Source organism: Rhynchophorus ferrugineus, unplaced genomic scaffold (assembly GCF_030347505.1).
Source record: "Rhynchophorus ferrugineus isolate W39M unplaced genomic scaffold, kcgeb_rfMv2 rfM7, whole genome shotgun sequence".
NCBI lineage: Eukaryota > Metazoa > Arthropoda > Insecta > Coleoptera > Curculionidae > Rhynchophorus > Rhynchophorus ferrugineus.
In genome coordinates, this window is record NW_027472586.1 from 12,358,740 (window position 1) to 12,377,530 (window position 18,791).

The 18,791-nt window shown below is 33.1% G+C and overlaps 1 protein-coding gene across 5 annotated transcripts in view; it reads left to right on the forward strand.

Annotated features, from left to right (window-relative positions):
• Nucleotides 1–18,791, forward strand: part of heph (polypyrimidine tract-binding protein 1 heph) — a 953,472-nt gene that overhangs the window by 461,532 nt on the left and 473,149 nt on the right. Inside the window, exon 1 of one of the 5 annotated variants that reach the window (XM_076409830.1) lies at nt 16,669–17,082. The exons of the other annotated variants lie outside the window; for them this stretch is intronic. Coding sequence (XP_076265945.1) covers nt 17,080–17,082 — 3 coding nt within the window. The 5' untranslated portion in view covers nt 16,669–17,079. Of the gene's footprint in view, nt 1–16,668; nt 17,083–18,791 lie in introns of those variants that run through there. 5 annotated transcript variants of the gene reach the window in all.

The window sequence follows — 18,791 nt, forward strand, 5'->3', positions numbered from 1 at the left end:
TACAATATTTATATTTTATCAGTTCATTATATAAATTCCACAATGCAAAAACTTCTCTTGATGTGTTTTTTTTGTAAATGGTGAAAACTAAAATATCAACAATATTAAAATTTTTTAAATTATAACGGAAATTTGAACTATAACTGAACTAACCTGTTAATTGAAAAATATTTTGTAAATAAAGTTAGTAACTATCAACTAATCATATAATAGAATTAAATTAATTATTCAAAATGGGATTATTATACATTAGGATTCTATATTATGAGTCCTACGAAACAAGATATATGTAGTAACTTTGTCAAAAACTGTAATTTTAATAAAGGTAGAAAGTGCTTATGAAACCAATAATATTGCCATTTTCTCTTTAAAAAAAAATAGATCCAGCATGTCGAAAGAGTTAAGATATTTAGGTTAAATATTACTTAAGAAAATTTTAAATTAAAACATTATACATGAATTAAACGCAGTTAAGTTATCGCTTCTTTGAAACATACACAGATATATTTCTAAATATGGCAACAGTGCAAGATCATGCATCATCATGAAATCATCAAGATCACATTTGACAATCGAGTTACAAAGAAAATCAATTTATGCACATTGGACCTCACTTTGTATTAGAGATTTCGAAAAACGCTTATATATAATTTTTTTAAATAACTTACCCCTCGGATTTCGCTTTAAAATTCCTTTTATTCTGTTAAAAAGCAATTTTAAATAAAATTTTCGTTACTGGATCGAGTGGATCTCGAGTTTCTATAGTGATGACATGGAGCTCATCATCGTAACCCTTTATACTTAATGTTTACATAATACTAATTCAATATAATCAAAGTTATATATACCACCATCGAATCAGAATAATGATAATAATAAAACATTTCGCGGAGAGTAATTAACTTTATCTGGCCTAAACATTTTATTTACCTACTAAATACGGATTTTGTTTGAGCGAAAACGCCTCGAGCAAAAAATGATTGATTATCTATTTACTTGGACCGGCCGAAATAAGTTTTGATTGACACTGCACGAAAATTTATCGTGACGTTCTATCGGGAGCCGTTCGTTTTTTTTTCTCTCGCCTCGGACACCCTTCGAAATATCGACATCGACTGCTATAAACCGAAAATAAAGGGAAAATTGGATATGTTTGCGCGCCCGAAACACAAAACAGAGAAAAAAACCGTGACGAATATATTAAAATTTGTGTTAGATGTTTTGGGAGAAAAGGGCTGTCCAATTCGGTTTGTACGATAAACAACCACGGAAATGGAGTGACGATATATTTGTTGTTTTATATTTAAAAAGAACAATACAAAGTTTTTCCAGCAGGCGTTCGCAATATTTCAAAAGTTTAGTTCACATTATCGAAATGTTTACACAAACGAAATATATCCAAACTACTAGTGAACTCGCATCATTATGATGTACAATGTATTACCTATTGCAATTTCTTGATGCATTTTAATACCAGACAATATTTTCCATCTCATTTTATTCTAGTTAAAAGGAGATAAAATGCTGTCTGATGCATCCGAACATGTAAGCGAATACAAAATTCGTCTTGTCAAAAGTCTTAAAAATATTAGTAATAATAAGAGTTTAAATACCGTCAAAAGTTGTTTTGGCGCTTTGCTTGTTTGCCGAAGCCATTAAATAGTCAGTCAGAAACTGATTGCGTCTTCCATAAGTTGCTTGGAATACGAACGATATAATGGGGGCCTTCTCGTGCCAATAAAATGCGTTAGAGAGATAAGTATTGGTACTATGAAATACTAATTTGGTGGTGTTTTTATTAGAAGTAATTTTAGCACGTTGCTGCTGCACTGAAAATAAATACATAGACTGTGTCTAAAATATTACAAAAAAAGAAAAACAATGTTATGTTGGATTCAGCGAATAGACAGCGTCTATATACGAAGCGGGCGACGAATCCAGATCATCTTAACTTTAGTTCTGTGCGAGATAAAATTTGTTAAATATAAAAATACAGTGAGTAGTAATTTCAATATAGACATAATTTAATACAATGATTTCATATATAACTGTTTACCTAGAAGGTATCCATAGAATATTTAAGGTTATGCAACTGCTTTAGGTATGTAAGTCATTTCTTCATATACTGATAGGAAACATTAATTAAATAATAAAAAGTAACACACAAAGAGGTCTAGCGGAACTTTCAGGCATTTCTTGTAATAGTATACAATTTTTAAAAACATATAATAAAATGAAGGAAGGTTTGTTACTTTAACCTGTCCACCCTTGGCAATATGCTGATAAAAATAATGGGTAAAGTATTTCAAACCGTCAAAACGCTAAGTATTAGTGATATGTTTAAATGCGGTTTTTGTAATTTTCGTTTTAGAAATATCTGGCCGCAGACTTTAGCTTCGTCCTTACTATCACTGCTTATTTAACTAAATCAGATAATTATGGGGCGTAGCAAATAATTAATTACTACTACAATAGACATGCAACCGTTCAGTTTAGATGAACTCAATCAGACAGACAGTAGAAGAAATCGATAAATCGTAGAATATACATAGCATTTGATTACAATGATTGAGGACAGAATGAATACTAACTGTTTTGTAGATAAGACAAACGAATTAGTGAGAATTCAATGATTAAATCTATTTTTCTCAAGATAACTGTACATAGGTAGTAAGAAAAGAAACCAAAGAAAAGAAGGTAGTACAGGGAAATGCAGTAATATCAAAATGACTTGACAAGGGAATATGAGGGCTATGAGGAGACGGCGCACTTTTTGGATACCATTCGCAAGTTATTCAGTATGATTTACATTTGAACACATTTATTATTTGGTTATGAATTTCCATAGCTTCTAAAATTGTTTTAAGCATTTAATGACTGCATGACATTAATTTTTTTAATAATTATTATTTGTAGACAATAATTATTATATTCTTATAAAAAACGGAATATTAGAATTGTTACTGAATAATTCAGTATTAGAAAAATTAAATTAACTTGGTTGATGCAGTAGCCAAGACTACAGGATGGTTTACTCCTACTGTTGCTATAGTTGTGGGTTCAAGTGCTGCAGAAGAATGGTTGTAAATGTATGCCTGTCATTGTCTATAAGGTATAAGGCCGAAGAGTTCAAAATTCCATAAGAAAAACTACCATAGTCACGCCGGTAACCAGGCTGGGTAAGACCGGATGTACTTTAAGATGATCACTAAGGTGGTCACTCGCCAGATGGTAGGCTTAATGCCGAAGACCGTTGTTGGTCAAAAAGAGACTCTAAATCAACAAAAATATTGGTAACACTAATACGTTATTTATGAATACAATTCGTGTTCATTATATTAAATTGTATTGTTCTGGATTAAGTAATCCGTTTAGGCAATAAATGAAGCACGACAATTAATAAAAAGAAAACACCAAGACCCAAGTAACTAATCGCGTACGAAAACGGATAGCTGGTGTGACATGGATAATTGGAAGCGTCTCTGTTTTGAGAATGTTTCTGTCGCTTTCTGAAACTAACCGCCGATTAAATTACTTCGACCGACGATGCTACAATCTCGGCCAATTAATTACAATTTGCCGGGAACGTCTTTATCTGTGATGGAGCGATACTTTTTGTCACGTACGATTGAAATTGATTAATTCCTCAATCATATTATTTGGAGAACCTTAAAGTGTATTTTTCAGAAACGTCGAACTTTAACATGGAATAAAATATCACCACGTCTTGAAAAGTAATTACCATCAGTTATAAGGAGTTATATGAATGCAAAGAAAATACTGAATTATGATTTAATAACCAGACAAGTGCTGCAAAATCAACCAAGAAGGGGTAATATAGACTTCACAAAATTGTTTAACGCATCTCGATACACTGTACTTAATAAAATAGCAAATTTCACATCAAATATAAGTTTTGGTTTATTTTAACTCTAACATATCAAAATTCTAATGTATATAAAACAATCAAACAAAAATAGCGTTATCAAATATAATTTATTTTAACATTGTAGTACATCTAATGTATATATTTCCGGAATACTTAAATCACAGTTAATTAAAATAATTTGTAAGTTACCGTTGTTTTGTTATATTTACATTTGAATCTTTTCTAAATCACCTAAACCCCTGGAGGTTTAATCCACCTAATTAACAATTGCATATCTAAGTAATGTAGTTAACTTTTATTAATTAAATATTTATATTTAGAAACTGCGAATCATAACTCGAAAGATTATGAATTGGAAAAATTTATTTCGGTTTCTATTATGATTTTCTATCTATTAAACACTAATTAATTATATAAGGGCCGTTTAGATAGACGACTTTTTTCCACTACTCTGGTAGAACCATATTTACATTACTGTTGAACTTCTGACATATATGTCTCTTTAGAAACCATCTTAATGATACCTGCTGTCTAACTTTCGACTGGATAAAAAGAAATGATAATACTTTTATATCCAAAATATTTTATGGAATGTTTCTTTTCACATATGCCATAGTGTGCCTTCGTTCCATAAGTAACATATTATCACAGAGATGTAACTACTGTAAGGAAAACCCGAATTTACTTTTCTCAAGCCTATTATTTTATTTATTTCTATTTTGTAATCATATTTAAATACACTTTTGTTGATTTTAGTGTTTTGGCAATAATTGTTTAAATATGGTTTAAGAGAACAAGGATTAAGAAGATAATGAAGTTATTTGAGAAAATACTAGGTTACTATTGATATGTCAATCTGTCAATGCTGAAAAACGATCTCTACACAGACAGACACTGTCTGGTCGAGTGAGAAGAAGAAGAAGAAGTAGAAGTGAGAAGCATCATGGTCAGTTTTGTAGTACTTTGTAATCCATCAATCAAGCGAAATAACTCGTATTCGCCATTATTATTTATTTTTAAATATTACTTTATTCGACTAACTTCGATGAACTCTGGATGTCTTTCTTAGACTATTATTTTATTGTATTTCATTATGTATGTATACGTTTGTATATGTATGTATGTGTTTTGGAGTTGTCATATTGAATAATCATTATAAAATTTTATTATTACCATCGTTAAACATTAAATTTATACTAGATAAGAACTGATTCCTGAACAAAACCCTTTTTATTCGTTCAATATTAATACGAATATGTTGTGCATTAATATTTTTTGTCGGTCTTTAACAGGTGTATGCGGAAATTAAAACGTTTCCCTAGACATAAACCAAATTACGTTATGTATTATATAAAAAGCATAAAGAATTCTCGCTGATTTTTTATAGCTCGCCCGTCAGTCGATCCAAACCAAGTAAAAATATACTAAAATTGACCAAAATATAATCGCCCATTATGGTAACGGTTTTACTGCCCAGCTCCAGTCGAATGGGCTAAGGCTCTCTTTATCGCGCGAAATTTATATTTCGAAGTAAAAACTCTTGTATAGCTAAAATGAATTTCGTTCGGTATTCAACGTTTTATTGGCGTAAAGGTAGAAAGGCCGTAAAAATAAAGCTTTACTGCCGCGTAAAATGTTTGTTTATTATTTATTATTTTCTAAAAACCACAGGTGTTGGATAAACATGTCATAAAACTTCGGGCCGGTCTATGATCTTTATTTTTATAACGTATTTGATGAAGATAATTAGTTTCGTTTGGCCTAAAACAGATTGGAGATCATACTGTCTTCGTTAAGAAGTTGTTGCTCGAAGGGGCATTAATGTACAAAATGTAGAAACATAGAATAGGAAATTAAATTGGCACACCCGTAACTATGTTTTGCGCGCCCAAATCACTAGAGGGCCTGGGTAAACACATTCCTTTTGTTTCTTGTGGCGATTTTGTAAAATATCTTAGCTATATTTTTTTTGTGCATAATTTTAAGGAAATTTGTTATTATAACTTTTTTTTGTAACATTTGGGGTAAATATTATTTGCTTAAATGCAAAATCCTAATATGAGAATTGTTTTTCAAGATATGAAGATCCAAATAAAATTAATTATTTACTAAAAAGAGGTTTGTGTTGAAAGCTATCTCTAGACTTTTTTATGTGTTGGCAAAGGAAGCTACAAAAACAGATTAAACACATGTACTCCTTTTTTAAACGACGAACTTTTTTGTGTATATCATCCTATGTAAAATCAATGTAATATGAAAAATAATAATTAGATGTTGCTTGTTCTGGAGGATGAAACAATAAATAGGACTGCAAAGCTCAAAAATGAAAAACTTTAACATGAATAGTGTCCAATTAAGTACCCATATAATATATATAAGAAATTACGTGTTTTAGTGCATTCACTAAATCCAAATGTTAACCACATTTTGGCCAAATGATTTTTTAATTTAGGTTTTTTTTATGATTATCCGATTTACGATTGTGTATGTCATTGAACTCCTCGTAAACCGTTTGGCTGATTTTGGTGACATTTGTGCGTGTGTGGATTCAAGAATGATTTAGATTCATAAGCGGCCTCTGTAGGTAGCGCTACTATAGGATTTTTTATTTAAAAATCATTATAAAATAACTTATACAATAACTTATAAAACTAATGTTAAGGCAAGACGGGTTCGCTAGCTAGTATATATATATATATATATATATATATATATATATATATATATATATATATATTTATGCGGTTTAAAATCGTTGTGATTTTAGTATCAATGCAAAAGAAACCACTGAAAAGCCAAATTTATGGACTAGTTAGGAACTGGGCTATCATAACTCGAAACATTATGATTTGGAAAAAAATTATTTCGGTTTCAATTATGATTTTCTATCGAATTTTTATAATTATATCATTGCTGAACTTCTGAGATATATGTCTGTTTTGAAACCATCTTAATGATGTCCGCAGTTTTGGAAAGATAGGTGGTATTTAAAACTACTTCATGGTGGACATTTAGTTGTGCTGCGATGTTTGGAGAAGAAATACGTTGGTATATTAAATATTTCGATAATTATTACTATTTTTCAACCCTTGGCCTTTACTACCGATGTACGGTGTGCAAAATGAGTCGATCTATTCTGATACCAACATTCACTTAAGCACTCATCATCATATACGTGACATCTGATGAGGCTGCACTGTTTTTTGCCTTTTCGTAAGTAAAATCAAAAACTAAAATGCCTTTTTTGAATCTCCATTTTCCAAGCGCAATAACGTTCGACTGGATAAGAATTTATGATACATTTATGACCAAAATATTTTATGGAATTTTTCCTTTCAACATGCAATAGTGTGCTTTCCTTCAATAAGCATTGTCAGAGATATGTGAGTTTAAGGCCTTCTGTAAGAAAACCCGAATTTACTTTTTACAAACCTATTGTTTTATTTATATCCATTTAATCATATTTTAATACACTTTGGTTGATTTTAGTGTTTTGGCGGTAGTTGTTTAAATATAGTTAAAAAATACTGCGCGGTTATCAGGAGACCATTCAAGGATTAAAAAGATAACGAAGTTCTTTGGGAAAATACTAGGTTACTATGTGATATGATGCTGAACCTTCATTACAGAGAAGGACACTACCTGGTCTAAATGAGAAGTGTCATGGTCAGTTTTGTAGTATTTCTATATGGCAATTAATCTCTGTAGTCTATGAAACAGGCGAGATAACTCGTGTTCGCCATTATTGTTTATTTCTAAATATTACTTGATTGTGATTAATTGATTAATATTGAATATTGATTAATTGTGGATATCTTCCTTAGACTACTATTATATTGTATTAGAAGTAACTTAACTGCAAAGTCACCAAATAAGATTACCATGATGTCTTCAATTCCATACCATTTCCTCTCATTCTTACTCCAAAAGGACATTTATAAAACCAAAAACACATGCATGGATCCTTATGTTCTATTTTCCATTAACGAAATAAATAAATCTACTAATTCATCCCACCCCAAAATTCGGCCATATTCTAACAACGATATAATGCAAGGTTAAAGAGGATATTCATGTTCGGATTATAATTTTGTGAACTAATAGAGGTATTAAAATATTAACGTTTGAATTACAAATAAATTGACTACCGGAAACCCATAATCAGCGGTATCCAAAATTGATTATTCGTGAAAATCAACAAAACATTAAATGAATATTATAGCATGTGATTATAATTATTGTTATTTTTTAATTTGTGTTGTGTTCTGTTTTGGATCATCAAATATGTTATAATGTTATATTTATAAAAATTTCATTTAACAAATGTTTTAAAGTTTTTCCAGGTGTCTAATCAGAGTTTTTTTTTTGTTTTAGGTACTATACCGGTTATATGCGGTAACTATACCGCTATTTACAAATAGACGTCTGCCTGAATAATCAATAACGTAAAGTATAAGAATTCATTATCTCATTATTATTTAATTATATATTTAGCTATATTTAAACATGTTTAATTCTATACTGATTTGGTTATAACGTGTAACAATGTCCATGTGAGAGACGTTCATATCTAGATCTAAGATACCCAATTTTAAATACTGATTGCAATTTAGCAATACATGTAAGATTACCTATCTGCATATGAAGCTGGTAAAATTGTTGGTCGTCTAACGTTAATTGTGCTACTGTTATTTACGACTGTGACGTTGTAGTTATTGTCAGAAGAAAGTTTTTCCTGCTTGTTACCTTTTTTGTACAAACTGCACTGTTTTTACTTGACATTTCAATAGAGTATGGAATGGTATCCCTATTTTTAGTGTCCTCTAATTTCTAATTGTCCATACACCTTGAATTGTAAGCTTTTAAATCCGCCTTTAATGCTCTGACACCCTGAACTTCGATGCTTGTGACGGACCAGTGTTTTTTAACCAAATAATATTTTCGATAGTAATTTATACCAATAATGTATGGCTAGTGGTTTTTGAGCACCTTTAGTGGTGTTAAGATATGAAACGCGGTACTTTTGTGTAAACTCTTCTAAATTACGTCAGATAATGCGTCAAGTAACTGCAGAACGATCGCAAATCTTCAATCTTCGTCAACCTGCGGTCTTTTCTTAATAAGCAAGATGATTTTTTGATAAAACGAAATAGTTTTTTCTTGATAAAACTTTTATATTAATAGATAAATATTTTTCATCCCAATCATATTTTAATATAGATGTAAGCCTTATAGATAGATGTAAATCTAAAAATTAAAAGAAATCCTTTAAAACTAATTTCTAGGCCTAATATTAATATTAAAAAATATTTTATTACTCATTTAATACTAGAGAATCTTTAATTTATCCTAACATTTTATTAAACTTATGAAAAATCTGATGAATCCTGCCGAATTTTATCGTTTGAAAAATACAAAACGCCGAAATCTTCTAAAAAGGAGTCAGTAGGTTTTCATCCTGACGCGTATTCCCCTCTATATTTCCCCCAATTCAGGCTCCCCTTCATGTTGCCATAAAGGACAGCTATATACGTCTCTCTCGCTCTACCTGATGCATGTAACGAACCACAGTTTCAGTTAAAGTTTCCGTAATACTGTTCTTTTATTCTATTTAATTCTATTGATTATATCTTATTTAAAATGTTTTAATCAGGATGACGAACTAAATATTGTTAACAGACAATTTACTTAATAAAATTTATAATAATAAAATAAAAAGATATTTATTGAATAGTGAATATATTGAATTATAAGTTTGAGGGAAAATATGTTCAGGTTTTGCTAATACATGGCTTCAAAGTTGCCTTCTTTCAATCAAATCTCTTGTAGTAGCAATTCAGTCAAGTAATTTATCAGCAGGTTTGAGATATAGTGGGTCATATTACGTTCTGAATATACAGGTAGAGTCGTCTTAATATACAGGTAGAGTCGTCTTTTTGCTCAGCCATTGGTCATTGTTGTGGAATTAAGTATCAACCAACAAAGGCTGTACTAACCAAACCAATCCAAGCCACTAAAGTGTTTCGTAATATTTGGATACCAAAGGAACCTCGAAGTTTAATGAAACGAGATTGTTTTGTTTTTGATATGAGTGCCTTGTTAATAAAATAAAGTATTACGGATGCTGAAAAGAATCATTTCTACTTCCGACTACCATTTCTGCCAGTTTCCGCAAAACTGTCTTAATAGTGCACTGCACGGTTAATTTATAAAAACAATAGTTTCAACTTCAGACATGTCCCGAATCTTTGAAAAGTGGTTGAGGTTATTAAGTTTAGTCAAATATTCCTCAAGAAACCTCAAAAACTACCGAATGGAGTAAAATTTTATCGACCAACTTCGCTGCTACCAAAAACCTCCAGTTAAAAAGGTTTTAACTAACTATAGATAGAAAAAATATAATGCCTATATATCAATTTGATTTTATGAGAAATCTTTCAATAATTGACCAGGTACTTAGAATCACACACATTATTACAAGGCTATATTCTTGGACGAAGTGTAAGCCTTAAATACGTTTTTAACTATTTAACTCCTATATATCAGTCAGTATGTTTAGAATTAAACTAGAAGAAGGTTAATCAACAATGAAAAAACAAAAGCAGCTTATCGCACGGCAGTATTTTGGGTTCTGCTATTTATCTACTCCATACATGTGACATACCACAAATAGAGAATGTTATTATGGGACATTTACTGAGGACACTGCGATACTTGCTATTGGACCCAATAGTTTAAAATTACTATAAATAAATGAACCCGGACATGTAGAATAAAAACCAACGAGAGTAAATTAGTATATATTGAATTTACCTAGAACCAAACTATTCAAATCCCAAGTAGCTTGAGATGAATCTTGACGCAAAACTTCATTAGAATGAGCATATCAAAGAGAATAGAACTGGAATTTAGTATATAACAAGTTGCTTCTATACGATTAGATACTAGAACCTATATTGACCAAATGAATTAAGTTATGAGGATATTCTGGGACTAATCAACATAATACAAGTATTTAAAATAAAGCCCTGAGAAATATTATGGATGTATCCAAATAGTACAGGAACAATTACTTACCAAGACCTTCAGATTATTGGTCATAGAAGAAATTAAGAGATTCGCAACAAGACATTAGCAAAGACTGCATTTCCATGTGGAACTGAAGTGCTGTAACTCTATGATAATACTGAACTAGGAAGCAGGTTGAAGGGATCCGTGTGATGTTATGTAGCTGTGTAGTGAAGTGCACCAATTGGTAAAAATACTGAATAGTGATACTAGCTTTCATTTTATTAAAGATTAAGTAAAGAGCAGTGGGTCTTCTTAGATAAATACCTAATTTTAAGTCACTGTAGAGACAAATTGTGTTCATATACATATTGTAGCGACCTTGAGGCATATCGAATTGTACTAACGGTCACCAAATTACACGGGCGGGGTGCCAACAGCGCAAACTAGAACACGATACTGAAGGGTAATTTCATTCATTCGGTCACTGACCATGGTTCAATTTAGACTGCCCAAGCCGCAATCTTACCGCTACCATTCCTGTTTAATCACTTGTATTTTTCACATATTTATATAACATCAATAAATATCGGTCACATCATGCAACAATAACTGTTTAATTTCGTCCTACCTCCATTCACTGAGCCATATAATTTACCCTTAAATTTTTAATAAAATATTTTTTTAACATCTTTATTAGATACGCTTAGTACAATTTTAATTATAAATTAATTTATTACTACATTTCATTTGTGTTGTAATATGTGTTCTTCAATTATAAAATTATATTAACTTAAGCTATAGTTTATAGAAAAGATTTACACTTTATATAAGTTCGGATCGCTTGGTTCGCTTCAAACTTCTGACATCCTGTGCGCTGTCCAGTTGTATTCCTTCCAAGTTAGTATAATTTAGTAATCTTTTTTCTTGTTTCAAGGCTAAATCTTAGATAACTTCGCAAAGCCATTTGATTTCCAGGTCATCGTGCAGTTCTTGGTGGATTACGTAGCGATAGGCATTGGTAATCAATCCAAGAACCTTGTTTTGACAGCGTTGTATGACTAGTTGATTTGAATTTTTAGTACAACCCCATATTTGCACCCCATAGGTCCAAATTGGCTTTATGATTGTCTTATAAATCAACCTCCTTTATTTTACATCAAGTTGAGAGTATCTTCTTACACTTGTGATCACTTTAGAAAACATCGAAAAGGAATTACCAGCGGCATACAGTCACATGACGTAACTTATAGGTTAGGATTTGAAATGTCTATGATTAAATTCACTTAAAAAAATATGAAAATAAACGACATTGCCTTTTTCCAAACACCTAAATTGCATATAATTATTTAGCTAATGTTATTGAAACTTGTACAGTTTTATTTCTCGAGTAGCCATCAAAGTACGCATTTATAAATCTAATATATTTCGGCCTATATCAGAACAAATTATTGTTGGTGTTAGAGAAAACTTCCTAACTGTTCCGAGAACTTCCAAATCCAGAAGTTAAGCCATTCGTAGTTCAAAGTTTAACAAGGCCCTGGTTGTCCTGCTATGTGAACGATTTATTTTGGTTTATTTTAGATGTTACGTCAGGTTTGTTTAGCATTTCTTGTACTGCTTTAATAGCTACGCGGCGAGCGGCTTGTTCGCCCAGATTTCGTTTGAATAATGATAAACCGTTTGGAGAAATATAAAAATATAATTTTTAATTTTATTTCTTATCGTTTAGTTATTTTTATATATTTGAATGTCTTCCATTTGCACGCTATAGTGTACGTAGCAGGTCAATCGAAAAGTCCCCGGCCTACCATAGTAAAACACATTTTTTTGCAAAATTAGGTTTTTTTATTCGTTTTATCATTTCATAGTTCCCTTCAAGGGTGATACACTCATTATAGCGACCCTTTAAATTTTCGATACCATTTTTGTAGTACGATTTATCCTTTGCTTCAAAATACGCCTCAGTTTCGGTGATCACCTCTTCAATCGACGAAAATTTCATGGAATTTTGCCATCGTTTTCACTGACCTGTGAGACGGTGCATTGTCTTGGTGAAGTAGCACTATCTTTTTTTTTAAATGTGGCCGTTTTTTGGCAATTTCGTCCTACAAACGGTTCTATAACGCTAAGTAATAGTAGCTGTTGATGGTCCATGCATATCCCAAATTACGGATGCCATAACCTTGCCAGCCGACTGTACCATGCTTTTGAGTAGGTTCATCCTGTGTAGTCCACTCGGATGACTATTGAACTTCCGAGTGAAATGATGGAGCCATATTTCATCCATTGTCACATATTGACGCAAAAACTCGAGCTTATTACGCTTGATCATCTTCAAACACTGCTCCGAATCATCAGCTCGTCGTCGTTTTCGGCCAAAAGTGAGCTAGCTAGGCACCCACTTTGCTTTCTCATACCTAAATATTTGTGAATGATATTATATACGCGTTCAGTTCATATCTTTAGTGTCTGCTATTTCATTCAATTTCAATTTACGGTCATTCAAAATCATTTTTGTGGATTTTTAAATGTTTTGGTTGGTAACAACCTCTTTTTGGCGTCCACTGCGTTCACCGTCTTCGGTGCTCATTTCACCACGTCTAAGCTTAGCGTAACAATCCTTAATGGTTGATTTTCCTGGGAAAGTGTCCGGAAACTCGGCATCAAGCCAAGTTTATGCTTCAACTGTGTTTTTTCCATTCAAAAAGCAATATTTTATCAACGCGCGGAATTCCATTTTATCAATTTTTTTCATAATAACAAAAGTTCTGAGTATTCAAAAACTAATGATCCGACAGCTGTTAAATTTATACACACGTCTTTTGACGATTAAGGCTAACTAAAAAACATAAAGATTTAATTCTAGTAGTGTCATCTATATGTCAGGCCGGGAATATGTCAATTGACCTATTAAGTTATGATATGTGAAGGGTTTGAAATAACAAAAATATTTGTTTGACTTAAAAATACTTAATTTCACGAAATACGCACGAAACGATATTGAAGGTTTAAATCTATTCTAATATAAACCAAACCTGTATATCTAGACGTCTCACACACTACTCCATTATGTGAAACTTAAACTCACAGTCGTCGTAATCAGGAGCGTATCAGACGCGCGATATAACAGCTTCCTGTTAGAGAGAAGACCAAGAAGATGGGCGTGATCGCTGCTCCCTCTGGACAGTTGATACTGTACTGAAATTATTTGGAAGTATCGTCTGTACTTTCGTCCGCCTTTTTTTGTGTCTGATAGTGAAGCTGTTGATTACAGTGGCACTGACACCTTGTAAGGCAAAACAGAAAAGTTATTTTTACTATTTTTTCACAGTTTTATCCCCATATAAACATTCTTTGGATTTCTGTAAATATTTGAATACCAAAAATAGCCAAATCGATTCAAACGTACTTTCCAGCTTTAGTGATACTCACCAACAGCAAATATATGTGTGAGAATTTATGGTAACAAGTGGTTAATGTAATAAAGCAACTTTTGTTATTGCGAAAATATTAATGAAAAGGAATTTCGCGTGTTGATAAGATATTGCTTTTTGAAGGGAAAAAATACAGTTGATGCAAGCACTTTTCTTTATGCCGAGGTTCCGGACACTGCCCCAGGAAAATCAATCATCAAAGATTGGTATGCTAAGTTTAGAGGTGGTGTAATGAGCACCGAAGACGGTGAATGCAGTGAACGCAAAAAAGAGGTTGTTACCGACGAAAACATTTAAAAAATCCACAAAATTATTTTGAATGACCGTAAATTGAAATTGGATAAAATAGCAGACATTCTAAAGATATTATCTGAACGTGTACATCATCACGAATATTTAGGTGTGAGAAAGCCCTTTACAAAGTGGGTGCCGCGCGACCTCACTTTTGACCAAAAACAACGAAGAGTTGATGATTCGGAGCAGGGTTTGAAGATGATTAAGCGTAATAAACCCGATTTTATGGTCGATATGTGACAATGGATGTAACATGGATCCATCATTTCACTCCGAAGTCCAATTGACAGTCATCCGAGTGGACTGCACACGATGATCCCGCTCCAAAGCGTGGGAAATTGCAACAGTCGGCTGGAAAGGTTATGGCGTCTCTATTTTAGGATGCGCATGGAATAATTTTCATTTACTACCTATAAATAGAAAGGACTTTCAACACGGACTATTACATAACGTTATTGGGCCGTTTGAAGGACGAAATCACTGAAAAACGACCGCAGTTGAGGAAAAAGTATATGCTGCTTCACTAAGACAATGCACCGTGTCACAAGTCAGTGTAAACGATGGCAAAAATCCATTAATTATGCTTCGAATTGCTTCATCATCCACCCTATTTTCCAGATCTGCCCCCCAGCAACTATTTCCTGTTCTCAGATCTCAAAAGAATGCTCCCAGGGAAGAAATTTTTGTCGAATGAAGAGGTGATCGTCGAAACTGAGGCCTATTTTGAAGCAAAGTACAAATCGTACTACAAAAATGGTATCGAAAATGTGGAAGTCAGTGTATTACCCTTGAAGGGAATTATGTTGAAAAAAAAACTAATTTTGCCAAAAAAAAAATGTTTTACTGTGGTAGGCCGGGGACTTTTCAATTGACATGTTATATGGTAGATTTGTATCTTATATTATTATTATAAGTCAATATTTTTGTGCTTCTGTCATTGTACTCATTATAATAGCAAGCCGATATAACTATAAGAGAATGATGATGGTTTTCTTGGTGATACTAGTATACGAGTGCAACGACACATTTTACGAACTCTGCTCGCGTATCCGCAGATTGAACGAGCAAACGACCAGCCACGACACCCCGAACGAGAGTCCCATCTCGCCGATCCACATCTCGTCCCGCACCCGGCGGTCGGACCCGCTGGGGGATGCGGCGGCGGAAGGGGGGAGCGATCGCCCGCCCCCCATCCCCGCGCTCCCCTCTCACCTGTCGGCGGAAGGCGCGCGTCTCGGGGGCAGAGCGCGGATCCGCGCGTTGCGCGTCATCCTCGTTCTCCGCACCGTCGACGCCGCTCTTAGCGGCCGGTCGGCCGCCAGTCCGGGCTCGAACGCTACACAGTACGGCGGCGGTCCCGTCTTTCTTATATTCCTTGACGACTCACTCACTCTTCAACCACCATACCGATCGCCATCGCCAACCATCAACCACCACCGAAACGAAAAACAAACATCATCAACAATCGCAACAGCCGCAACAAGAAAAGAGTAATTCGATCCCGCGACATCTGTCTCGTCTGTCAGTCTACGCCGAGCCGTGTCCACCCGAACCGTGTGTCACGCTCGTTCTCGTCTTCGCTTCTCACCTCGTTCTTCTTTTCGCTGGCCCACACCACAGTTCCTGGTTTCCAGTACAAAACGACAAGCAGAACCATCATTTAGGGATTTAAACGTTAAATTAGAGAGACCGGCAACTCGGTTAAACCCAGTTCGCGCGTCACCGTTGATTTTTATCATTCCGTTCGTTTGTTTGAAGACGAAGACGACACACCAAGGCGTCTTGTCCAAGAATTGAATCTAACGACAATCAGAAACTAGTTCGATAAGTATTCTTAGACGATAAGTAATCCCTTGTACCCCAACCACCCCCCAAATCTTAGCGCGTAAGTAGGATAATTCAACTTTGTTAGGCTAATTAAGACGGGGAAATACGCGGTGGATGCTGTCTCCACCGCACGAACCGATAACATAGTTCAATTTTAAGAAATATCATATATATATATTTTATATAATTAGATAAGCTTAGTCGGAACAGAACTTAAGACAATCCTATTTATATATATATACATCTCGTGACAATCTCAAGACAATCCTGAACATTTCTCCCGTACGGAGATCTGCAATCGGCACCACGACGTATTATTTCAGCGCCCCCAGCCAATATCCCTACTTAGTACCCTTCTGCCCTTCGATCGTCCCCCCCGCCGACTGTTACCCCCCCGTTGCTCAAGCCGCGCCCGCTCCCCCCTGTGGTTGCGGCCAATGTGCCACCGCCGCGTTTAACTTGCCACCCCTCGCCCCGTCTACGCTGATCGTCAATCGGTACACGGAGATCAACTATTTCGAGAACCAACAGCTCCAGCAGCACCACCAGCAGGCCGTCCGCCAGGTGCACCAGAGCGCCGCCGTGGTGGTGCCAGAGAAGTTCGCTTCTTCAACCGCATTCGATATGGTAAGTCTCACTTGTTGCATTCTTTCATAGCCCGTTACAGTCTCCAGAGTCTCTCTTACTGTAAATATCTTTCAGTTTAAAGTAAATAAAAATAAACAACAAAACGTAAAATTTGTATGTAATAAAATTTCGGAATATTTCATAAAATTCTTAAGATAGACTTTCTCTCTCCACTTGTTGCTCTACTTCGGTAAATAAATCAAATTCAGGAAAATAAGTGACTTTTTCGCAAGTAAACCCCTGCGAATGTAGCATTTCATTTTTCATGTTCTTTTATGAAGAAATATGTATATGTAGAAATATAATAAACTTTCGGCACAAGACCAAGTATAAAGAAAACTAATTTACAATAATAAAGCCATTATCAGTTTACTGCATTCTTATTTCAATACAGTGTTTTTTTTTTCAGAATCATTAAAAATACACGTTAAATGTAAAATTAACCAATTCAACTGTTATATTCCTGTAAGAAATAGAAAATACTAACGTTTATTTATTTATATTTTTAATTTGTATTAATTTAATACAAAGTTCCCTTTCATCTCTTCTCATTGGCAGTCTTTTGAATGTTTATTTAAATACTAAGTATTTTTTTAAAAGTATTCTTAAAGTTTGAACACAGATATTACAAATGTTTTTTTAGAATTGTCTGTCCCCAGAATTCTTAGTAAAATACTACACATTTTTTGTATAAACTGGTGACCACTTTATAGTCGAAATTCGACCACAATTTATTAAGTTAATCATGTTTGTTTCATACCATAGTAAAAAAATTCAATATTTTATTCAATATTCGTTTGATACATAGCTTTATATAAAATAATAAATGTCTGGATGTTAAAACATATTAAAATATATGCACACTATCTCAAGAACTAGCATTCTCTAATTTCCATTAGTTTCAATAATTAACAAGATTTGATAAGTTTAAATTACTACACCACTGAACATAAAAATACATTATTTTTACAAGGGCTAATAAATGTAGTAATACATGTTTATATATTAAAACATGGAATATATGAATAAAACAATTTTGAAATCGATATTTGGCTTCAACATGTTTATTAAAACAATAGCGTACATCATTAGGTAGTTTATTTTTAGAATTTAGAAATATATATGTTTCTAAAGAAATTTAAATTCAGAAATGTTATTTTATAAAATTAAAACAACACTATAAAAAATCTTACTTTTCCAAAAGTGTTTAACAGCATTATTTTATTCTTAGAAATACATGGAACACAAAGACAAAATATAACATTTAAATTAACATTTTTTTATAACATTAAATTTAAATAAAAATTATCAGATTAGTGGAGAATATTAATTTTTTTTATTTTATGATTGTTACTCCTGTGGTAAAATAATCAAATCATTGACCAAGTATTTATTATAAAGTTAATTCGACGCCTTCTACATAATCTCATTTGAGTAAAACCTGCCTTTTTAGTCTTCGATACAATGTTATCTGAAGTGGCCTTCCAGGTTCTCTTCGATTCATTTATATAGATTGTCAGTCCACGCGAAAACAATATCCTCGATACGACTTTTTGAGTTTAATAGCTAGATCAAGCGAATTTTAGTTGAATTATTGGCGAAAATATCTTATCAAACCAATTACCGGCCTCTTGTTGACAATTTACCTTCTTAGAAAGAATTCATAATGAACAGCACCAATACCGTCTTATTATTTTTTGATACCAATA